The 24,389-nt window shown below is 48.9% G+C and overlaps 1 protein-coding gene and 1 long non-coding RNA gene across 8 annotated transcripts; one reads left to right on the plus strand and one right to left on the minus strand.

The window, feature by feature from the left end:
• Positions 1–236: 236 nt before the first annotated feature.
• arhgef40 (Rho guanine nucleotide exchange factor (GEF) 40) lies at positions 237–24,360 on the minus strand. Of its 6 annotated transcripts, XR_015099016.1 has the most exons (30): positions 22,526–24,360; positions 22,203–22,414; positions 22,044–22,117; positions 20,545–20,634; positions 20,348–20,455; positions 18,081–18,366; positions 16,915–18,010; positions 15,938–16,149; positions 15,708–15,857; positions 15,520–15,625; positions 15,351–15,444; positions 15,208–15,288; positions 14,913–15,029; positions 14,677–14,775; positions 14,475–14,620; positions 12,974–13,112; positions 12,778–12,897; positions 12,401–12,592; positions 11,877–12,332; positions 11,463–11,800; positions 11,133–11,382; positions 10,975–11,064; positions 9,915–10,127; positions 7,213–7,425; positions 6,054–6,234; positions 5,787–5,876; positions 5,608–5,714; positions 4,614–4,943; positions 2,287–2,432; positions 237–2,196 (listed from the first exon to the last, which is right to left on the minus strand). XR_015099016.1 is itself a non-coding variant. In XM_086102093.1 (29 exons), the coding sequence occupies exons 3-28, from the start codon at positions 22,110–22,112 to the stop codon at positions 4,917–4,919; spliced, it is 5,070 nt and encodes a 1,689-aa protein (XP_085958219.1). In that variant the 5' UTR covers positions 22,113–22,117; positions 22,203–22,414; positions 22,526–24,360; the 3' UTR covers positions 4,361–4,823; positions 4,900–4,916. The 6 variants fall into 6 exon arrangements, 5 of the variants coding, with proteins under 5 accessions (XP_085958219.1, XP_085958229.1, XP_085958201.1 ...); XM_086102093.1 differs by lacking the exons at positions 237–2,196; positions 2,287–2,432 and having other exon boundaries at positions 4,361–4,823; positions 4,900–4,943; XM_086102103.1 differs by lacking the exons at positions 237–2,196; positions 2,287–2,432 and having other exon boundaries at positions 4,361–4,943; positions 16,915–18,007.
• LOC147208922 (uncharacterized) lies at positions 13,110–15,908 on the plus strand. Of its 2 annotated transcripts, none has more exons than XR_015099020.1 (4): positions 13,110–13,474; positions 14,467–14,796; positions 14,916–15,634; positions 15,760–15,908. It is a non-coding gene; the product is annotated as an uncharacterized LOC147208922 (long non-coding RNA). The 2 variants fall into 2 exon arrangements; XR_015099019.1 differs by having other exon boundaries at positions 15,721–15,855.
• Positions 24,361–24,389: the final 29 nt, after the last annotated feature.

Below are 24,389 nucleotides of genomic sequence, written 5' to 3' on the forward strand. Positions count from 1 at the left end.
TCACACGGACGGCGTTGAAGCCACGACAACTTCTTAAACGGACAATTCGAGAGCCATTTGCGTCTCATTCCGTCTCGCGAGGTCAAAGCGGCAAGCCGGAACTTCCGGCTGGCGTGGAATTAAAGAGTCTTCTTACAAGTCACGCTTGTCTGAAAGCACCATTCCCATTTTGGTTGGCGGGAAAGACAAACGATGTCATGCCTTGCTGGCTTCTGTCGGAAAAACGGGCTGAAAGATGGAATGACTCAATGTCCTTTATTTGTCCTAAGATCAAAAGCACACTCCGGTACCCAGTGGCACTAGGTGGCATGTGCCAAGTGTGTTGCGGCAGCACAGGATGCACCCCCCCCCCCCAAAAAAAATTATATGTCGAATGGCATGACAAATATGTCAAATATGTTTGGATTTTTAAATAACTCGAGTCGAAGGAGTACGCCGCAGTAGGTCTGCGCACTCGCTCTAAGGCGAGTGGCGATCGAATGACATTTTTGGATAAAGGGGAAATTCTGAACGGGAACGACAGCATGAGGCCGTCGGCAATACCCGCAAAGAGGCCCCTTACTCGCTGTGCCGGCTCGTCAGCACTGGTGGCCTGTTAATTAGTCCATGCAGACAACACAACTTGAAGAAAAATTCTGATGACAAGTTGTGCGTTGGTCGTTTCTCGAATGGCGTCTCCTATTGGCGGGCTTGTTGGAAAAATTAAGCGGACTTATCGATTTAAAAAAAAAAAAAACAAGAGGATGAAGGAATAGGGAAAAAAAACGGGTGAGTACGAAGTGTGAATGTGAGAAAAGCACCGATGCCCCTTTTTGCCAGCCCCACCAAGCGTCACAAAAGTTGACCGCATATTGAACTAGCTAACATATGCTAAAGAATCGACCAGCTAATAAACAAGGTGTGATGAAACGATCGACATCTGTTTGAATTTGTTTCCAGGTAAACGGCAAGAACTTGGTCATGTGCTGCCAATGGTCATTTCTTACATCAGCAGAAGAACGCATGAATAGTGGAGGTGTCGCTGCAAATGGATGTTCTTTTTTTTTTTTTATCCCATTCAGATCTCAGTTTTGATTGGCACCCATCGACAATGACTGTTTAAGGTTATTTGTGCTTGGGCCTTCTTGGAAGTGCCGGTGTGTGAAGGGGGCCTTCAACATCACATAATTTTGCAAACATGCTTTTTGGTGAAAATGGGATTTAGGGGGTCCCAAACATAACCCCCTCAAAAGTCACTTAGTCGCACCCCTGGAAAATATGGAAAATTGGGTGCACGCTTCCGTCAAGGGCTAGCTTCCAAATTCAATTTAGAAGATGGCAATTTTGGCTTGAAGCCGCCGTTTTTGGGCAATTTCAGGACTCATAACTTGAAAAAAAATTGGCCCAAATCATCCACAATCAGGAACAGCTCGACTTGACTACTGAACATTGACATTCAAAGATTTCAGTCGACTACTGGCGAAACAAGCGTTTATGGAATCTGATTTATGATATGGTATCTGATTTATGATTGGCCCCTCTACAGCCGTTGCCGGTCTACAACGCTCTGTGGAGCAGTCAAACAACCCGCCAAATCGGAAACGCAAGTTTCATTCATCTGTGCGGAAGCTACGACGCCAGTTAGCCTCACTACAGCCTCCGCTAGCTCGTTTGCCACTCGTCTTCCAACATTCATGTTGACGGGACCACGCGAGCGATGGCGTAGAAAGTTCCCAAGTTCTATCTTGCTCGGCAAAATGTTACGTCCAACAAAGCATGACGGCCAACGCGGCTTGTCGAAGAGAAAAACATGCTAATTACAACTACTACATTCCACGTCATTGCTGTCGTTACGTCAATGTGGTCCCTGGGACAAAAAAGGTCAGGGACCACTTTGACTCCACTTTCAGCACATTACGGTCGACTACAAAAAAAAATTGATTGATGCTCCAAAATAGATGAGTCAGGCTATTACAAAGCTTTCTTTTTTTTTTTTTTTTGCATGCTGCACTTTTTGGATTTGTCATGAAAAGTGAACACGAGGTGCCCTTTCAATTTGTTTTGTGAACTCTGATCCCGTTTCCAACACACAAGTTTCACATCGCCTCCTTACCACCCTTCAAAGTGGACACCTGCATGCCTAAAGAGTCCAAACACGCCGCGTGCCTGCGCTGTTCTCCGAGGGTCCGAGCGTGGGTCTGAACTCCTTCCCTGCCCCTACACGCACACACACACACACGCACACACAAAGGTGTGAAGAAGACAAGAGGAAGGGACGACGGACTGATGAAGGTGCGCCGTACTTGCCTGGAGTTGACGAGCTGCTGAGGCCTTCGGGTTGGGATGTGATGCTCGCCACGCATTTGCTGAGATTCCAAATGTCTGTGCTGACACCCGACATATCTGCTGGATGAGCCATTGTGTGCTGCATTTGTGTCAGCAGCCATGCCAGTCTACAAGTGCACACACGTGTACATTTGCCATTGTGTGCGCCCGTGTGTGTGTGTGTGTGTGCACAATAATGGCATGAGCCGCCACCGCCTGTGATGCTTTGATTGTTTGCTCCGCTGCAGCAGAAATGCAGCAATTAATATGCAGAGAGAGCGTGAGATACACACACACACACACAAACAAGAAAAACAGCCATGAGGGAAATAGATGGGGGTGAGGGTGGGTGATGGAGGAGAGAGAGAGAGAGAAAGAAATAGAGAGAGGGGCAGGCGAGATGGCAGACAGGAGGGAGGGGGATAAAATGAAAGATGGGGGAGACGGGTGAGGTTGCAGTACATGTTTGAGTGGGGAGGAGGTGGGCTGAGGAAGAGTGTGTGTGTGTGCATGTGTGTGAAATCAATGGAAGGGGAGAGAGATTGATTTAGGGGTGAGGAAGAAGAGGAGGAGGAGTGATATGTTGCTAAGGCGGCTGTCCTTTTTGTCGCAGTGTCAGTGTATTGATACTGTAATACACTCCAAACACACACGCGCTCGCGCGCACACGTACACACACTCCATCATCAACCCCCCCCCCCCCCCCCACACCCCCAACAATGCTACCGTGACAACGGCTGTCACGGCGACGCCTACTGGCACAATGCTGCCACAATAGTGAGGGCACTGAAGCGGCACTCACAGCGAGAAAAGAGCGATCGAGGATGAAAAGGGGAGGACGGACGGATGGACGGACAGACGCGGGAGAGTGAGCGTGATGGAGGAAGACGAGCGATAAGATTACATGTGGGAAAAAAACAACACGCAGCACACGCGCGCGATGCTTCGGCCGACCGTGACGACTTGCAATTCGCATTTTATTCTTCTTATTGTGTTACTTGGCCGGGCAACTTGTTGGAATGGTCACAAGTTGCCCCCGTCCGCACGGTTATCTTTTCCAAGCTCGTTATTGTCATTCTTATCGGCGTTTGCGCTATTTGCGATGTGTCATATTTGATTGCTTACGTCCAAAAGTTTCGATCAAAAGGTGCCAGTGCTTTTCTGCCCGCCTGAGAGTCATTTGTGTGTGCCCGTGTGTGTGTGTGTGTGTGCGTGCGTGCACGCGTGATGTATAGTGTTGTGTATCCGGGCCCTCCCCCACCCTTGCGTGTTGCTAATATGATGTAAAAAGCTAATGGCATGCAAATGTCTGTTGTCCCGGTAACCGGGCCTGAAAAATCCCTTTGAAGTCTCCCCCTCCACCCCCCCCCCCCGACTCATTCTCTTCACGTTCTCTTTGTTTGCCACCATCAACATCCCTCGTTCTCCCCCCTTTTGCTCCCCCACTTTCTCTCTCGGCCTTCGCCATTCCAGAGACGGAAAAAAAAAAAAGTTCCAATTCTACTTTTTGTGTCGCCGCCTTTCTTCTTGTGAGCCTTCCTCTGAGCTGACCCGTCTGCCGCTCATTTCCCATCATTCCCACCTCGTGTGCCCCCCCTTAACTCCCCCACCCCCACCCTCCACCCTGCGGTGCTGCCCCTTCCTGTTGTCCTCCCCACCCGCCCGCACACACACACACTCCCCACAGCCGGGCCTTTATCTCTTATACCTCACACACACACACACACGCACACACACACACACACACACACACACACACAAAGCAGCCTTTTGGAGAATTTGATCCCTGCAACTATTTGATATTGTACTGCGTCTATTAAACGGCAGAGGGGGGCGGGGTGGGCTCAACATGGAACAACTGGCTGTTCTGTGGAGAAACCACCTCCGCCCCCCCCCCTGTGCCCCCAGATCCCTAAAGATGTAACAGTAATCCATTAGTCAGCCTCAGAAAAGCTAAGTCTCGCATATTTCCCTTCAAATGATCATGTGAGCTTTCTTACTTGACACCCAGATCCACACGGACACGCACATTCCGACGCACACGTGCACACAAGTGTTAACGTCCATCCAGTTTTAATGTCCAAGAAAAGTGTCATGGAATGTGGTACAAGAGTGAGGAATCCCAACCCGAAAGAGGAAAAAGATCCGAGCAGCAACACGCAAATGATCTTGAGATGCTTTTGTAAGATGAAGATGACAATGACGGCGCCTCTAGTGGGCAGAGCACCAGAGCACAATATTAAAAATGAAGCCGCGACACCTGCAAAGTCTCATGTGCCACCCGAGGCTCTGTGCCACTTCCTGTTTACCATCAGACGGCCGGGTCATGTGACGTGGGCGTCCGTTTGGGCCGAGGGCTCGCTTCGTTGGCGCACAATGGCCGCTTTGTTGGCCACTCTGCTTGCTGCTGAGACTGGCGCATCCAAGATGGTGGGCAGGTTTTGTCTTTTTGTGGCTTTTGACTGCTGCAGATGTGATACGGCTGTTTGACCAATCCATGTGGAGATGTCGCTGTTCGCCTTCGGATGAAACGAAAGCTGTCGGTCTCCATTTGCGCTTCAGCTGCAGGAATGCTGACTATGAACCTCCACTTACTTGGGGTGCCGTGACAACTACACGGCAGTGGAGGGTGACTGACCCTAGGGAGGAGATGCCCACACACACACACACACACACACGCACACGCACACACACACACACACACACACACACACACACACACGCACACACACACGCACACACACACACACACACACACATACAGACATGATCCAATTTCACTTCATTTTGTTTGAAGATGATCATATTTACGGCAAGTAATGCACACATATACAGGTATATATATATATATACATATGTGTATATATGTGTATGTGTGGCGAGCAAGATAGGGGGCGGGCCAGTAGTCCAGTAGTCGAGTGGTTAGCGCGTCGACCTCACAGGTCAAGATCATGGGTTCGAACCCAGCTCCGGCCTTCCTGCGTGGATTTTGCATGTTCTCCCCGTGCCTGTGTGGGTTTTTTGCGGGTAGTCCGGTTTCCTCCCAAATTCCAAAAACATGCATGGCATGCTGATTGAACACTCTAAATTGTGAGTGTGAGCACGTATGGTTGTTCGTCTCTGTGTGCCCTGCGATTGGCTGGCAACCGGCTCAGGGTGTCCCCCGCCAACTGTCCGAGGACAGCTGGGATAGGCTCCAACAACCCCCGCGACGCTTGTGAGGATAAAGCGGATCGGAAAATGGATGGATGGATATATGTAAGCACCCAGTGAGGTGTGTGTGTGTCGGTGTGCGTTGCCTACCTGAGAGCAGCTGGCAGAGCTCCTCCTGGTGCCCCTCCCTGACGCCGGGGAGCCCCCGCCTTCCTTGTGACTACCGACGGACGAGGAGTCAGAGCAGCTGCTATGCACTAATGAGCGCAAGAGATTTTGAGAGATTGGACAAAGTGCAAAAGTTTCCAAAGGCGTCGCGCGACCCTCACCTCTCTCCAAGTCTGACGTTTGACTTCCGCTTGCGTCCAGCAGGAGCTTGCTGGACACGCCCACGCATAGCGACTCCTTCAGACACAACTCTGTATGTGGAAATGTTCTTTTTTTTCAGTAGACGGAAGAAGCCCCAGAAGTGGGGCGCTCCGGTCGCAAGACTTGAATCACCATCTTTACTACTTGAGAATTTCTTGGCTAAAACTTTGGAAAGACTCCACTGGAGAACTTCCTGCTCAGACTTGCTCCCCGGCCGCGCGTCTCACCTGTGCTGTTGATGGCGTGCGTCCACAGCAGGCGAGCCACGTCCCGAGTCCAAGACTTGCGCTGCTCTCCGTCCCGAGCCTGCAGCGTGACGCAATCCTTGAGGCGAGGAGCCTGTCGAATCCAAACTTCGAACTTGACGCCGTCCTCGCCCACGCTTTGCGTCAGGCCCATGTCGGCCGTCTGCGCGGGGAGCGTGATGTCGCAGGAATGAGTGGGAAGAAACCAAGTACAAATACTTCCTTACTGTACTATTCTCTAATCAGTCTTTTTAGATGCTGAAAGAGGGAAATTATTTTGTCCATATTTTAAAATTTTTGTGTGCTCTTTGTTCCCCCCCCCCCCCCAAACTGTGCCCTTAAGCAGTTACTATATAGTACAGTGAAACTCCTCTACAACGAAACCTACATGGGCAAAAATACCCCCTAGTGTGAAAAAATCTTCATGCATTGACACCATTCCCACTTTCCTGCCCCCATACAACGAAAAAAAACCCCTGTTGCGTTATACGAAATCTTTTTCTCTGCTCTTGCCTCGTGACGACACTACAACGAAGTCTAATCCAACAGCGACCTCTACTGCTTCGTTCAGAAACGGCAACAGCAACCACCACACTGGTTTACACATGCACAGTAGTCCAGGAAGTATTTGTTATTGTTAGTTTCAGATGCAGCAAGAACATTGCATTGCTAACACTGCTACAAAACGGACCTTTTGATGTCAAGCAGCTCAGATAAGAAGAGCTCTGACGCTGGAAGAGAGGATAAAGTGATCAAAATGAAAGATGGAGGAAACAAAATAAAAGACATTATCCAAGAAATTGATGTGAATGCTGAGCGTAAATTTTGCAATTTCTTTCCCTTTTTTTCTTTCTACACTGACTACATGAAGTGTCAAATAAGTGCTCATACTTATGCAATATTGGAATAAAAATAAAGAGTACACATATGTTTGTGGGTGCATGTACACATACGTTTGTGTGTGTGTGTGTGTTTACATCTGAGATCAAATTTGCTACATTGAAAAACCCCCTGTTGTGAAAAATTTCTTGCTGCAAACATGATTTCGTTGTAGAGGAGTTTCACTGTACTAAGCACTTCTATTTTTAACAGGACTGGATCTGTACTTGTACTCGAGTACCGAGCGTGAGTACTTTTGCACCTTCATGCTGTGTTTGTAGCTGTAGGCCAATCGTCCCGGTCCACTACTGCCGCCGCTGCCGCCTCCTCCTCCTCCTCCGCTCTTCTGTTTGGTGAAGATGATGGCGTGTTGGTAGAGGAAGACCCGCCTGACACCCACACGCTTCCGCCGGGTGCCGCCGCACACCGTCAGCTCGCCCTGGCGCACCAGCTCGCCGCGCTCCGCCACGGGAATCTGCCGCACATGACAACACCTCAGGAAGGATAAAACTCATGCTCTCTCAGTGGCTGTTGTACATCTAACACCACCAACACCAACAGAGTGTGTCATGCATACACACTTTCTGCCGGCGGATTTTGATGCCATTGTTTCGGGGCTTCAGGGTGTTTCATTAGTCTGTCACTTTACAAAACTCATATCTTAAGAAACAACAAGAGTAACAAGATAAAAGTGGTTTCGCTTGAAAGGTGAACTGCGGTGGTGTTGTCAGGCGATTGTGACATCACACTCAATGTTTCTACTTTTTGCGTAACTTTTTGCACAGTTTTCGTTTCACTGGAAATGAGAAGGCGTTTTGTTTCTTCAAGAGTTTGATGAGAATGAATCGCGGACATGTGTTCAATGCAGATTTCGAACGGCGTTTGGCAAGAAATGGAAAACCATGTCGATGGATGCCGCAAAAGCGAGGGCTCGCATATCGAACATAAGTGAAAAATGTCCTAAACCATTCATTTCTCAGATATTTGCGCTCACAATTTTTACTACAAAAACTGAAGATCGATAGCTTCCAGGAAATATAACTTGGGGGTTTCATATTTTGAACAGTCATTGAGATAATGTCACGGAAACTGACAGACGTACGAAACAGCCCGTCTACTGGAAAGCCTGTAGTACTGCTTTGTGCCACATCATGCCAGGCAGTACTGACACCGGTAGTAAGGGATGCTGTCAAGCTGATAAAGGAGCCCTATCAGGCCTTCATGGCTTGTGGGATTCCAGAGGCAGCTGATGGATAAGTGGAAGGCAGCTTCAGCGGTCGCCGAGGCAAAAACTCAGGCATGGGAAGAATTCAGTGAGGCCATGGAAGTCGAGTTCCGGACGGCTTTGAGGAAATTCTGGTTCACCGTCTAATGTCTCACTGTGTACAGTGGGGATGGGGCGCTGCTGATCTTGACTCAGGACATTTTGAGTCGATGGGCAGAATACTTCGAAGACTTCCTCAACTCTCCCAACATGCCTTCCTTAGAGGAAGCAAAGTCTGAGGACTCTGAGGTGAGCTCTCCCATCTCTGCGATTGAAGTCACCGCCGTGGTGAAAAAGCTCCATGGTGGCGAAGCCCCAGGGGTGGATGAGATCCGCCCGGAGTTCCGCAAGGCTGTGGAACTACATCGCGTGGTCATCGGGGAGCGTGCCTTTGGATTGGCAGACCGAGGTGGCGATCCGCCTTTTTAAAAAAGGGGACCGGAGGGTTTGTTCCGACAACACAGGGATCACACTCCTCAGCCTCCCTGATAAGGTCTATTCAGAGGTTCTAGAGAAGGGAGTCCATCGGGAGGTCGAGTCTCAAATTCAGGTGGAACAGTGTGCTTTTCGTCCCGGCCGTGGAACAGTTGACCGGCTCTACACCCTTGGTTCTTGAGGGTGCATGAGAGTTTGTCCAACCAGTCTATATGTGCTTTGTGGACTTTGAGAAGGCGTTCAACAGTATCCCTCGGGGAGTTCTATGGGGGGTGCTTTGGGAGTAAGAGGTACTGAACCGTCTGTCCCTATATCAGTTTCTCGGTGCAGCTGAGGCCTTGAGGGGTTCCTGTTTGGTGGCCTCCGTATTGCATCTCTTCTTTTTGCAGAGGATGTGGTGCTGTTGGCTTCTTCAAGCCGGGATCCCCAAGTCTCACTGGAGCAGTTCGCAGCTGAGTTTGAAGCGGTTGGGATTAAAACCAGCACCTCCAAATGTAAAACAATGGTCCTCAGTCAGAAAAGGGTGGAGTGCCCTCTCCGGGTCGGGGATGAGATCTTACCCCAAGGGGAGGAGTTTAAGTATCCTGGGGTCTTGTTCACAAGGGAGGGCAGGATGGAGCGGGAGATCGACAGGTGGATCTGTACGGCTGTGATGCGGAGTTTATATCAGTCTGTCGGCCAAAAGGCAAAGCTCTCGATTAATCGGTCGATCTACATTCCTGCCCTCATCTATGGTTGGTCACGAGCTATGGGTCATGACTGAAAGAACGAGATCCAGGTTACAAGCAGCTGATATGAGTTTCCTCCGCAGGGCGTCACTTCCTTCGAGATAAGGTGAGAAGCTCGGTCATCCGTGAGGGGCTCTGATTCGAGCGCTTCTCCTCCACAGCAAGAGAAGCCAGATGAAGTGGCTCGGGCATCTGATTAGGATGTCTCCTAGACGTCTCCCTTGTGAGGTGTTCCGGGCATGTACCACCGACAGGAGGCCTCGGGAATGACCCAGGACATGCCGGAGAGACTATGTCTCCTGGCTGGCCTGGGAATGCCTTGCGGTTCACCTGGAAGAGTTGGAAGAAGTGGCTGGGGAGAGGGAAGTCTGGGCTTTCCTGCTAAAGCTATTGCCCCCATGTCCTGACCCCGGATAAGTGGTATAGAATGGATGGATGGATGGATGGATGGATGAAAAAAATGGATGGCTGATAGACTGCAAATTAAGCTTTTTATCTCCAAGGTGAAAGTAGAGAAAGTGGGACAGGCGCTCTCACCGGACACCCGACGATGAGATCGCTGGCCCTGAGGTCCTCGCCATGCTGCTGGGCGTGTCTCAGGATGGAGAGGGTCGAGTCAGTGGTCGGGTTGATGCCCCCCAGCTCCTCCAAGGCCTCGCAGTACTGCTCCATCCTCTGTGGGGGTGCCTGCAGGCACTGAGGGAAACACAGAGGCGACAAGGGGGAGGCGGCGGTGGCGGGTAGCTTGGACTGACCAGGGGGAGGAGGGGAAGGGGAGGACGGGGAAACCGGAGGAACCAGGTAAGCATCTTTTGAAGGATCAAGGACAAAAACGAGCATGCCAGCTAAATTTTAGAGATGATTGTTGGGTCTCATTGCATAGATACAAATTCATCAACAGGTAACAAGGTAGATACTGTAAACTACTTGAGTGCATTTATGGACAAGTTCCCACAACTCTACAAGACTGTTGGTTGTCGTAATCAATTGAAAATTGTAGCCAAATAACGAGCTCATATACAATCCGATGCATGCAGATGCGTGTGTAGGGGTGAGCAAAGTGTGGCGCCGGGGCCACATATGGGGGCAGAAGGGCCCTGTAACATTCTTTAAGATGGCCCACTGAGCATTTATAGCATCAAGAGTCCTGTCCAATTGGCGGCATGAACATGTTTCTTTTCTATCACTGATGACTTAAAATGTATTTATCGCATGACATAAATGGCCTATTTATTTAATAAAATATGCTAATTTTCAATGTATTTTTATGAAAATAAATGATTAATGTTTGGAAAATGCTTTATAAATAATACAATGACAATTGAGAATAGATGATCATCTTTTTTTGAGGTCATCTACAGATGAACTGGCCCATCTGTCCATCTTAAAACTCACCTGTGGCCCTCAAGCACACATTTGCCCCGCTCCCATCATTCCACCCCCAAGAGAGAATGAAGTACTAAATTTTTCGCTGGGTGAGCTTCATTCAAAATTTAGAACTATGAAATGCAAACTGAAGTGGTTTATTTAAAAATTTGTGAACTGAACTTTGAACTTGTTCACGTTGGAAATGGTATTTCCCAACACGGCCACTCACTTTAAAGAAGTCGGCAGCTTGCGTGACCAGAGGTGAATCCAGTTCCGGTTTGGTGCGGATGTAATGGGAATAATGCAGAAAGTGGTCCCGCTGTGACAAGAAAACAGCACAACACGTTCAATGAGAAGAAAAGTTGCCATTGTGGGCTTTTCACTCACAAATTTACTGAAGCAATCCTGCTGCAGCAAGCTTTGCACCAGCGCATCCTCCATGGCGGGCAGGAGTTCTTGTGAGTGGAAGGCATTCAGGTCGGCCCAGCAGGGGAAGAGGCTGTCCGCCTTGCCCCGAATGGATTCTGGCGTGTCTGAGAGTTCCAGCAGGGAGAGGTAAGTCTCCTGCACCCCCTTGAGAACGGCCACATACTGTCGCTCGCTGCTCAGCATCCTGCACCAGAGCAGGTAGAGTTTGCTGCGGAGGAACAGTGGAAGTAAAGTAGAGGAAAAGATCAGCGGATGAAGAGGGAAAAAAGGGAGCAGGCGGGCAGCTACCTCTGGACCGTGGATCCGGTTCGTTCCGTCCCCATCTCCCTCTCGGTCCTGCCTAGAAGCACATGTTGCCGCGGAGAGCCCGTGTGGTCCACCACCTCCTTGCTGCTGACCTCCACCCCCCTGATCAACACCCCACCTCCCCCTTGGACGGCGGCAGCCATACCAGTGGTGACCACAGGGTCCACTAGGGCCCTGCGGCCCAGCCAAGACTTGGGGGAGGTACAGCACTCTGCGGCTTTAGGACTGCCAGCACCTCTGCGGGGGGCCAGGAGGGCCTGCAGGTCGAAGCTAGGGTGTCTCTTCCTGGGGGGCTTGGCAGGGAGTGGCGTCTCTGTGGGCTGAGAGGAGACAGACATCGTTAAGATTGCCAAGGCAGCATCAGAGAAGCAGAAAATGAAAATGGGCCATGCTTACGCTCTTCTTCAAAAGATTCTGCAGAAATTTTCCTCCTCCCCCTGCAGCCTCTTTTTTATATCCCTTCTCCTCTCCTATCTTCAGCGTGGAGCAAGTCTGCGGTCTGAACAGCGAGGCCAGCGAGCCCCAAGACTGCAGTCCCCCCTCACTTCCTCTGGACCCAGACTCCCAGTCGCCCTCTCCCTCAGCGTCCCACAGGTTTCCGGCGATGGGCGTCTTGGCCTTGCCCTGGCCTTGGTTCTGGCCTCGCTCAGATTGGAGGAAGCGCGGCTTCACCTGCGCTACGGTCTGCTGGTAACGCTCCACCGTGCGGCTCCACAGATCCAGCAGCGCTCCGCCGCCCAAGTCCACAGCCAACGAGCGGGCATCCTGGAAGCGGGACGGCGGAATAGGGGGGAGGGAGGCGAGGGGGCAAACGGGGGAGGCGGAGGAGACTTCGTCACACCACTGGGAAGCCTGGAAGGAGATGGGAAACGTTCAGGTCTGCAGGTGGGACGGGAAAGGCCCCGCTCCGACACGCTCACCTCGGTCAGTGTGGACAGCAGCCGCTGCGTGTTGTCCAAGGCAGTCCATCGGTCAGACAGACAGTGGGACATGTCCCGTAGACGCTCCTTGAATGAAGGGAGTTGGATCTGGATGTCGTTGAGGCCCACCCAGTCCAACTCGTTCCAAGCCTCCAGGTCGGTGAGCACAGACAGAGTTCGACTGTGCAGCTCCTGCAACAAAACAAGATCATTCATTTGTTCGAACTACCACTAGGTGGAGCCAGAGTATAGTGGACAGCGACTGAGCTTTTCCAAAGGTCCTCTGCGGTAAAAAAAAAAAAAAAAAAATCAATCATCCATCCATAAAAAAAAGACCACTTAGTAAGAAGGATACATGTGTGGGGTCAATATCTCACGTTTGCTGCTTCCCGCAACTGTTTGAACTTCTGCTGCTGGAGCGACAGTCTGCTCAGCGAGAAAGGCGGGTCCTTGTAGCCGTGCACCTGCGACTGCACTCGCTCTATCTCCTCGTCACACTGTGAAGTTCAAACTGCACTTTCGTTCTTCTTACGGCAAACAAGTCCTCTGAATGAGCTCCGTTTGCCGACTTACCTTTTCCAACTGGTTCACCAGGCCAGCCAGTCGGCCCAGCGCGTCCAGGTTGCGAGCCCTCCGGTTGGATACTCTCACCAGCCGATGGAGGGCGTCGTCCACGCTGTCGTAAAGTTTGGAGGCGGTGGAGAGCACGGCCCTGCCGTAGCACATTCGACACGTTTATATCAGCGTTAGTCTGGGAGAACTCGGCTGCTCCAGATGTTTTTTTTTAATTATTTGGGATAAAAACAAACAACTCTTTTCCCAGCCTGCTAACAGTGGCGGTTTCTGGTGCAATATGTAAGGCCACAATGAGTGACAACATCCTAAAAAAAAAGTGTAAATTGAGGGGTTCGTAGGTTTTGGATGGATTGCTCTACGTTCGGAATGGGCAAAAAGGTTGATGTACTTCGGTTGAACACAGCTTTTTTTTGTTTTTTAACGTCTGCCTCATAACTCTCGAACGAACCCCTCCTCTCGGGAACAACCACCCTTCCTGCTTTTCTTCGCCAATCAGATGTAAGCAACATAAGAATATTTCAGGAAGTATTAAACAGAATATGATTTAGGTAACTGTAACATAAAAAAATATAATGCTCAAATATAAAATTATAATTAACAATTTAACAAAAGCTTACAAAAACAAAGACAAATGGTTTCCTATCTGCGTCACTACATTTGAATCTGGGAGTATTTGAGCCCCTTTGTGGAGACATTAAAATGAGGATCTTGCTCATAAAGTGAGAGGTTAGTGACAGGAAAGATGACATCTTCATTCTGCAAAGATCTCTTTATTTTTTGGAACGACCCAAGGTTAGCTGGTCGATCCATTTGTCAATGTCATTGTGTTTAGTTTTTTTTTTGTTCATGTCTTTTGATATGCTATTTGTTTGATTTTGTGCTGTTTTGGGGTTTGAGTTTGTTTGTGTGTTTTTTTTCATTTGCTGTTGCATTTACATTTATGTTGTTTAGTTTCGTTTGTCGTTTATCGATTTGCTATTGTGTGTTCTTTATTGCCGTTTTATTCACGTTGTTTCCCCTTGTTGTTCCAGTTTTTTTTAAACTTATTTTTTGTTGTGTTGGGCACTTCAGAACAACCGTAGCATAGGATAACAACTCTGACATCGAAACCCACAAAACAGGTAAATTATATCAACTTCATGGATTAGCTAAAATGATTGAACGTGAACTAAACTGTTTTGTTGAGAAGATAATAAATAATCAATACAAAGACTGGTTTTAGAACCATTAACAATAATTAATTGATAATGAATGTGTTTATATAGCTAATGCAAGTACATATACAGTATAGTGAGTAGAAAGTGGTGAATGTGCGAAGATAGACTCTGACTCAGCAAACTCTGCAGTATGACTTCACTTATGACTTTCATAACCCAAGTCATGACTTGCTTGAAATTTATTGGGAACTGGACTTGACTTTTTGCCAAGGGATAAAAACTTGAATCTTTACACTGGCCGCTCTCGAATGTTGTTGTTCATCAAAAACACAGCAGATTACCTGCAATCTGGTGACGTCTGCGCCAACCCGCTGTTGGTCAATCCCGCCAGCCAGGCCCCGCCCCCGCGTTGGAGCTCAGTCAAGCGGGAGTCGGCGAGGACGCTGGCCATGAGGCGCCGGTGCTTGTCCGTGCTCGCTGGTACCTCCTGGTGAAGCCACAGTTAGGTTCATTGATCAATGGCCGGGATTCTCTCATGCTTACCTTGATGTTGTCAACCGTGGGCTCGGCGTCCATCGACTGCAGCGCTTCTCCCAGCAGGTGGAGGGCGCTCTCGCAGCGCTCAGTGAGACTCTCTAAACTCTAAAGAAGAAAAGATTCCAGGTTAGTATGTGCAGTGCTTTTTCTTAACCGAGGTCTGAAATTTATTATCTTTATTATCTCAAGGCACCAATGGCTCTGAATCAGCGTGTGAAACAAGCAGAGTGTGTTTCTCTTACCAGTCTGAAGGAGAGCCAGTCTGAGTGGCAGTGGCTGAACTCGCCCCCCATTTCTGTGGGCAGCTGTTGCCTGTCTACAAACTGCTCAAGGACAGCTGTTCCTCGCACCATGTGAACCTGTGATTGAGAGGGAGGCAGAGGGGAGGACAATGCACAAAGAAGAAGCTGCAAATCCTGACATGTCATGTTGCGGTGCATCCAAAACATGACTTACAAAAGCCTGGCTTACTCTACAAATGCTCTTTTTTTCAACGATGCAAATATATTCATGCGTTCTGCTTCATATACTGCTCACCTCTATTCTCTCCAGGTCACAAGAAGGCTGCTGATTCTCCACCAAAAAAAGAACCGCTCCAAGACCGCCAGGAACCAGTCGCTAGAACGCACCATGTAAAGTTTGGTTTTGGCTTTCAGAATTAGCATCGTGGCGTGTCTCACCTGGAATAACCTGAGTGTGGAGAGGCAGAGCGAAGACGGCGGCGAGCATCTGCTGTCAATCAACACCGTCAGACCTTTTTCTTTGGCCGCAGACCTGAGCGTGGCAGACGGATGGGAAGGGTTGTGAAGCACCGCTGCGTTCCTCATGCAAATGGCAGTATGATCTTACCGTGTGATCCTGTGATAGCAGGCCAGGATGCGCGCCATCTCCTCGCCGCTGCCGGAATCTCCCATCTCGGCCATGACCAGAGCACGTCCCAATCTGTCCACCGTACCTGCATGTGGTCAGTATTCAACACTCAACAAATCAATCAAACAACCAATCGAGGACTTTTTTTCCCCTGGGTTGGAAAATACCCGGCATCCGTAGTTGTCCTGACCAGAGGAGCTCTGTGTTTAATTCCCGAAGCAAAGGAGTCTCTTTACACGAATCACCGGACTCTACCTCCTCATTGGTGGTGGTCAAGGCAGCCGAGAGGCCGTTGCAGACGGACAAAGATTCTGCCTCTGTCCAGATCCACAAAGGAACATTCCCTCATTAGCATGTGCCTTGCATTGTGGAAGAGAAGAATCCAGGTTTAGCCCACCTGCGCTACTGGTTGTGGCGTTCTCCGACAGGCACTCGCCATCGGATGACGGTTCCGAACAGAGCTCCTCCGTGATTGGTCGCCGCGTTGAGCCAGAGCAGGAAGTGGAGCTCAGATGAGCATGAGCTTTCCGGTGCGTTTTGGAGCCCCCGCGGAAAGCGCGACCGCTGGGCCGAGCCTTCCCTTTGGCTCCCTTTCCCCTCCTCTTCCTCCTTGAAGTGAAGGACAAGTTTTCACACATGATGCCCACTCTTGCGACAGAATGTACTTGACAATGTAACTGTTCACTTTTGATAGTATTCATGGGACAAAAGCGTTCAGATTGTGCACTGCATCATAATGAGAGCCAGTTTGGTGATCTCTGTCATTCACAGGGGAGAAATTTTTGAGGCAGCTCTCTTTTTGAAAACATATGAAGCAGTAGCTGAGAAACGATCAATGAAAAGTGAACATTTTTAACTCATTGAATCCCAGCCATTTTCACTGGAGCAACCCCCTCAATCCCAGCGTTTTACTGGATTTTGACTGATCTTGCAAGGCCCACAGAATATTTGGTTCGAATGCTATATAAACATGGAGCCTACCAAAATAAAGTTTGGACTCTCTTCTTTCAGCAGAAAAAATAAATAGTTTCTATCTTTTTCCATTCTTCAGCAATCGGCATTACAAAATGGCTAAGTTTCATGGAAATGGCGATTCCTGGGCAAAAAAACTGAGAAAAAGAGCTTTTTGTAAAATTCAATCACGTGAGGCACCACTGCCACCTACTGGTCGCTTTTTACATGATTCACAATGCAAACGGCTTATTCTCATTCACAGATTGCATCAGACCCTCCTCCTCTCTATGACGCAAAAAACCCACTTAGACGTACAAGTACGTCCTTGGTAGGCGGGGCCTAATTTTAAAAAGACGTACAAGTACGTCTTGTGGAATGAAAGAGCTAATTGACACGTGAGCTGATCATGTTGGCGGCTACCTTGGAGGTCTGAAGCCGCAAGCTTTGACTTCTTTTCCTCTCGTGCACTCTTGAATCTTTTTGCCGTCATCTCTCATTTGGTTGGCTGTCACGTTATTGCTATCTGCCGCGCTCTTGCTATCCCTCGTGCTATTGCTAGCCAGGGCAGCAAAGGTTTTGTCTGGTGCATCCCACGTTGGTGTTGCAGCATCACTGTCGCCCCTCTGTGGTTTGTCCGTGTCCTCGAATACAGAGTCTGAATGGGACCCCGGGTCGGAGCAGCCCTCTATGACATGTCCGATTGTGTCGGGGAGCTCTCTGGAGAGGCGAGTGCTTTCGGACTCTTCTCTCTTTGGCTGCGTCACCTTGTTCATCTCACCCTCACCCCCAACGCCAGGCCGCCTCTCTTTAAATGGGTGGCTTCCTCGGCCCTCGGTGTCTCTCTTGGTTATATCGCCTCCGTTATCGACGCCGTTATCAGCGCCGTTATTGCCCTCGGCAGGATATGGGAAAGATTGTCTTTCTGTGCTCGTTTGCGTGACTCTCGAAGGAAGCCCAGGCACGAGCACAGTGTCCTTGGGGACAGTCAGATTTGATTTAGGTCCACAGATCCCTCCAACGCTACCGAAGCTGTCCATTTGGCCACCTCCCACCAACATTCCCCTCCGCAGTTTGATGGCCTTCCCCCTCTTGCAAAGTGGCAAAGTCTTAGTTTTGCATATCCCGTGCATCTCCAAGTATCTGTGCCTCGGGTCAACACCTCCATCCGGTCCTCCTCTTGGCTCCAGCAGCTCCACATAGTCTCCATCCAGCTCAGGATATCTCGCAGTCCGCCCGAGCCCATCTTCGCTGCGCCTCCGCCGGGGAAGCGCAGGCTCCGAGGCCAAGCCGTCCGGCAGCAAGGCCTTGTCTTTCTCTTCCTCCTCCTCAGCCCAGCCCCACAAGTCCCTGGACCGCTCCTCGGTTAGACCCTTGGACATGTAGCCGTCGGGGTTGGAAGGCGGGCGAGCTCCCTCAGACGGGTCGTGGATGAATTCGGGGTAGACCACTTCCTTCCACGGAAGGCGCAGGACACCGTCGCAGGTGCTCACCAAGCAGGTGTCGAGACCACCGCCTGCTACGTTGACAGCAGAAGACGAGTTACTTCTGACTGCTGGATGGATTCAAGATCTGAATGGAAGCATTACCTTCCCTCCTGTGGCCCCGTTCTTTGTTGATGCTGTGCAGCCACTCGCTGGTGAACACGAGGGGATGCTGGGACTCAGGCACTAGGATTTCCTGAACAGTGCGCCCACCGGGGGCCAGACACTTGAGGGCCAACCGGGGACAGCGGGTAGAGAAGGGTACCACTTGCAGATAGAAGTCATTGCTCCGCAGGAGCCTCCAGTCCAGGGTGGAGAGCTGGACCACCACTTTATTGCCAAGACAAAGTGGCCAGCCGGAGTGGAGGAAGAGGCAGCCCAGGTACTGAGACTGGGAAGACAGACGGAAAGTCTCAAAACGCATTCTCGTTTAACCCCAGCGAGTCCCAGAGACTCGCTGATCAGAAAGGTATGAGTCGTATTATGCATTTAGAGGCCCAAATTTCAAATTCTGAAATGGTCTATTTATTCAATTGCATATGATAATAACACAAACAGCAGCGATATACACTGATAACACCGTATTGGCCCGAATATAATACGGCCCTGATTATAAGACGACCCCCTCTTTTTCAAGACTCAAGTTTGAAAAAAGACTTTTTGAACACCAAATTCATTTTTATACAGGAAATAATTACGGTACATCTGAAACAAATGATTCTAACAATATATTTCGGAGAAAAGGCATGTTATTTTGCCTCATTCAAATCTTAATATCTGAACATTTAAATATGTAAACTAAAGTGCAATCACATTCGTAAAAGAATGGCTTCTGGTTTTTGAAATGTAAATTAATATATTATAATATATATAATAAATAACTTCTCCTCAGCTGCCGGTTAACCTGGCCGATCTTCCACCCACTTTTCTCCAGATTGTCGCTACGTTTCTCCATTTCTCCATTTTCTGTTATCTCTTCAATTATTTTCTTCTCTTTTCTTTCTTCGAACTATTTTTTATTTTTCTTCTTCGTGCTACCGCTACTTTTATTCTTATTCTTCATGACAGTGGTTCGCTTTGGCCTGGGGAGTCAAGTTCAGCATTCGCTTCAATGATATCTGGCGCCATCTAGCGGCGTGAATGGGTATAATGTCTAGACCCCGAATATAAGACGACCCCCACTTTTTCAGTCTTATTTCAATGCAAAAAACACCGTCTTATACGGGAGGTTTATTTCTTATGAACAAATGCTGCAAAAATGTAATTAATTCAGGCATACAAGATTCACTGAGAAAAAGGTTCTTATTTCATCCCATGGTTCAGTCTTTGAGTTCATAAATTCTCCTCTCTTTACTCTGCTTCTAATGATGCAACACTTTCTCAAAGTCAACTTATTATCGCAAAAAACGATCCAACTTTAGCTGCTTCCTCTGTGATATCTCGCAATAAACACTTGTTTTAACGTTACACCACTTGGCAATAGTCTGCTTTCCGCGATGCTGAAGGCCGATCTCGCCAATCTCGTCTCGCAAGAACGGAGATCAAAACAACAATGGTGGCGATTGTCAAACTGCGACACTGCGTTGCTGGAAAAAAAGATGTACCGTAGTTTTTTTCTTTGTTGTTTTGACTGAGAATTTTCCTTGCGTCCCAAAAACGCACATTATTTGCAACTGTGCGTCCCGCGGGAAAATTATGCATCCAGGTCGTGGGACGCAGAGGTAACGAGATGACTGCATATAGGAGGAGCCTAGAATCCATCAGATGTCATATCAGCTCTCTGGAACTTGTGCTGCTTCTCTCAGACAACCTCGGACCCTCGTTCAATATACTTCCACATTCCGCCTGTGTTTATTTTCACTCCCTTAACGCTTTTCTTCCACATGGAGACTCCCTTTGGCGGCCCTGGTCTGGACTCAGGCCCGTCATGACTTTGGCACTCTGAAAGCCAGTTGTGGCTGTATTGCTCCACTGTGTCCTCCATGGCTTCCTTCTCTCCTCCAATGGTTTAATCAGTTTGCACCCCCCTCCCCCACAGTCATCAATGCGAACCCTATAGTCTGTAACTTTCAGCCGCTTCAATTTTTTTTTTAATGCATGAGAATGAAGCCAACTCTCATTTCTCGAAAGATCTCTCTCGCTCTCCAGTTAAACGTCCAGGTCTCTCTATTACTCGTTTTGCTTCTCTCACATCTGGAAGGAATTATTGTCATGACTCACCATCTCAGTGCAGCTCAGCGACAAGGAAAACAGGCTCTTGAATGCACGTGTCTGCAGTGCACACATGTGCACTCGCAAACACAACTGGATTTAAGTCCAGTGCGTCACACTAAGCTTATTTTATCCTCCATTTGATGAAAAGACAAACTCACACAGGCATGTTGCTGGAGCTTGTGAAGGAGGTGCTTGGCAGGGACAAAGTAGTCCAAGAGGTAGCGAAGGCTGTCCTGCTGGTAGGTGGACTCCAGCACGGTGAACACCTGTGGGGAGGACACAGTGACTACTCCATCTGTTGGATGTCCCAAATCTTTGGGTGTGTCCGCGTATGCGGGTGTGAGACATGCAATACCTGCGAGAGGAGAGGCGGTGCAGTACTTTCAAAAGGTGGGTAAAGGGACGAGAGCGCCCCCTGGACACAGTCCTCCATGGCCTCTGAAGCCTGATTGGGACAACAGAGCTGGAATCAACTTTTGTAGGTTCAGCGGACGCATGTGCGCACGCGCACACTCAGTGTGGCCTCACTCCTCGCGGCTTCCTGTTGAACATTCTGGGGAGTGTCAAACATTTCCCTTGCGAGGGCTGGCAGTCAATGTGGAACCCTCACTCTCCCTTTCACACACAAAGAGTGTTTATTTTCCGACGTGGCCTGTTGACATGGCAACATGCAACTTCTGCTTCCCCTTTTCTGAATTTTGTTTCTCTCGCCGCCCCCGCCACCACCCCGCCGGCCCGCCAGACACACACACACACACACACACACACACACACACACACACACATAGTAAAGCCATAATTGTGTTTTCATGGGTTTCATGTTTTACCTCCAGCCAACCATGCACGTCATCTGACAACAATGACCTGGATTTCATCTCCCACTGTCACCATCGTGAATTGGAAAAAAAAAAAGTCAAAGTACAAGCTGGAATGCAGAAAATGAGGTTCGGGTTGAAGTGACTTTTGATGCGCAAGCTCGATCTTTTCAGGCACTGATCCGCTTAAGCCAGGTCCACACGCGAGCATTTTGTACATCGTAACCTCATTTTCAAACACGAGTCAGCGGGCTAGATGGGAAAATACACGAGTGTTGTTGCTGCTTTTCTAGCAGCGCGGTGGTGGTGGACCACTCGTTGGGAACGGCACGGCACTCAATCTGTATTTTGTACAATTGAGGAGCATTTTGGTAGATTGCAATGTCCCAATGTGCATTTCAACATGTTGAGTATCGAGTTCCACTGAGGCGGGGTGCTGCTCCGAGTGGAAAAGTGTTGCGTGGGTGTGAAGGGTCCCAAAGTTGCTGTAGTAACGAATGATTTGGGTTTATAAATTCTGAGTTCCGTGGTAAAAGGGGGTGGGGGGGATGTTTTTGTTATATTTTCCTTCTCAAGTTAAAGATCAACACCAGCTCGACTCTTGCTGTTCCACTCTCATCTTTGCAAAGATATTACAGTGTATGTCTCTGACAGACCAAAAGAGAGAAAAGGAGACAACTCCAGAATGTGTGTGCGCAAGAAACAGAGAAGGAGGTGGAGGAGGGAAAAGTGTTGCTAACGGTGGGAAAGCCGAGCGAGCGTCCATGATGGGAAGCAGATGTGAGGAGCGTCTACGGACTTGAGGTTTTTGTCCTGAGAAATGCCCAAAAAACACAGAATGCAAAAGGGGACTAATTCTCGCCTGCCCGAGAATGTGGACAACTCTCCGCTGCCCGGTGCCCAAGTGCATTCTGGGAAATGAGGTGCCTGTCTCATATTCCAGCAAGGACAAGCGACCCGATTGTCTGCAACGAGCACACGTCAGAGTGGTGGAATGGAATCGGGGTTGATGTGCATTTGTTGATGAGTTGGGACTCACGCAGTCTGTCAACAAAGGCAGGAAGTGTCGTTCGCCAGGGATTTCTGTGATTGGCCCGTCTGCTTCCATTTGCGCTTCACAGAGCAGACACAGAAAAAGAGCATGTGTGTTTTCACCGAAACTGCTTGGGGAGAGACGCGTTGGTATGAGGTTGCCTACCAAAAAGCCCGGCTTTAACTTTTTTTTCCCTTTCCCTCTCTCGCTCTCACTTTCTTTCTCATGTCCAAAGTGGAAAATGCATCATGGCTTCACAAGTCGCCAAGCCTCTCCCCTTTTGTGCTCTTTCCCTTCCTGGCTCGGGCCATGCTGCTCCACCCTGCAAACACACTTATTCTTGTTTCTGAGCGAGTCTCCTCCCACTCCGAGATGGTCTGGGAACATGCAGACCTCAAAGTTGGTTCTGGCGAGAGTCCTTCTAAACGTTCATTTCGGCGGAGCTAAACAAAAAGCAAAAAAGTTTTTCATCAAATCGTGAGACTCACCATGGCTGAGACCGCAATCAAAGTCAGTCCACGGCTCCTTTCCTGGACCGGCTTCCTCTCGGCATATCCGCAGCGACCTTCAACTCTTAACGGACCGTCTTCCCATCACCTTGACGGGATCGAGCGCCTCGTCCTGTGTCCTCGCCACTGGATTTCCCAGTCTGGAAATGTACAAGCTGCATAGTCCTCACTCCCACAAACGTCCCACCACCACTCCTCCATCTCCTCCCCCTTCCCCCACTAAGCCAACAAGAGCGCCACAGTCTTGCTGTACACTCAGACTTTCCATTCTTAGCCCTAGAGGGAGCTAAAGCGGCGGACAACACCAAGGCACTTTTATTTATATTAGCAACGGCAGGAGAGGAGTTGGGGATGCGAGGTGGATGACTCATATGTCTTTGGATTGAAAGTATCCTCAACTGACCCTTGGGAGTAGGAACAGCAAGCAACCATTTAAAACTAGTAAACAGCTTGGATGTCCCCTCCAAAAATAAATGAAAGAATAAATAACATTTTGGTGTCTGACATCGCTCCGGAGCAAGAGTCTGGACAAAGAGTAGAGAAGCACGCACTCCAATGCGTTTCAAGTCAAGCGTGAAGGCTCCACATTTGGTGATGGTTTGGTTGCCGTGTCACGAGCAGACTTCTGTAGGCCAATGTCAACTCTGTCGTTTGTCAAGACATCGTCAAGACCATGTTTGATGGAAATGCATCGCCCAGGACCTGGCCCTTGCCTACGCTGCCAAAACATAGTCGTGCGTTATGTCGATTGCCAACATGAAGCTGAGAGACGCCACAGCCAATAAAGCAATCGCATTTGAAGAAATCAAGTTTTCTGAATCTGCAATTGAAGGAAGACACTTCAACAAGGCCAACGTTTCGATAGCAAAGTACTTTTGGAATTGTGAAATAAACTCCCAAGTTTCACGAAATTTTACCGCATTGGCCCAAATATAAGACGGTGTTTTTTGCATTGAAATAAGACTGAAAAAGTGGGGGTCGTCTTATATTCGGGGTCGAGACATTTTACCCATTCACGACGCTAGGTGGCGCCAGATATCATTGAAGCGAATGCTGAACTTGACTCCCCAGGCCAAAGCGAACCCTTGTCACGAAGAATAAAAATAAAAATAGCGGTAGCACAAAGAAGAAAAAAAATAGCGGGAAGAAAGAAAACAGAAGAAAATAATAGTTTACATATTTAAATGTTCAGATATTAAGATTTGAATGAGGCAAAATAACATGCTTTTTCTCTCAAATATATTGTTAGAATCATTTGTTTCAGATGTACTGTAATTATTTTCTGTATAAAAATTTATTTGGCGTTCAAAAAGTCTTATTTCAAACTTCAATCTTGAAAAAGAGGGGGTCGTCTTATAATCAGGACCGTCTTATATTCGGGCCAATACGGTATTTGAGATGCACCTGCAAATAGGGTACTCAACAGACTCATACACGTAGCCATTCAAACATTCATTCATTCATTTTCCGATCCACTTAATCCTCACAAGGGCCGCGGGGGGTGCTGGAGCCTATCCCAGCCGTCTTCGGGCACTAGACGGGGGATACCCTGACCCGGTTGGCAACCAATCGCAGGGCACACACAGACGAATAACCATTCGCGCTCACACTCACACCTCGGGACAATCTTGAGTGTTCAATCAGCCTGCCATGTATGTTTTTGGAATGTGGGAGGAAACCGGAGTACCCGGAGAAAACCCACGCAGGCCCAGGGAATACATACAAACTCCACACAGGGAGGCCGGAGCCGGGATCGAACCCACGACCACTGCACTGCGAGGTCGATGCGCAAACCACTGGCATACTTTACATATTAGCAGGTGCCACATTGCCTGGAACCATC

The sequence above is a fragment of the Hippocampus guttulatus genome, chromosome 2 (assembly GCF_054856545.1).
Source record: "Hippocampus guttulatus isolate MCC_2025c chromosome 2, RoL_Hgut_1.0, whole genome shotgun sequence".
Lineage (NCBI taxonomy): Eukaryota > Metazoa > Chordata > Actinopteri > Syngnathiformes > Syngnathidae > Hippocampus > Hippocampus guttulatus.

Excerpts from the sequence above, each read along its gene's own strand:
- arhgef40 (XM_086102084.1), bottom strand. The coding sequence starts at position 22,112 with ATGGAAGCAGACGGGCCAATCACAGAAATCCCTGGCGAACGACACTTC. Across the intron at positions 11,065-11,132 it reads AGGATTGCTTCAGTAAATTT|CGGGACCACTTTCTGCATTA; the intron begins GTGAGTGAAAAG and ends TTCTTGTCACAG. Across the intron at positions 7,426-9,914 it reads ATCTCATCGTCGGGTGTCCG|ATTCCCGTGGCGGAGCGCGG; the intron begins GTGAGAGCGCCT and ends CATGTGCGGCAG.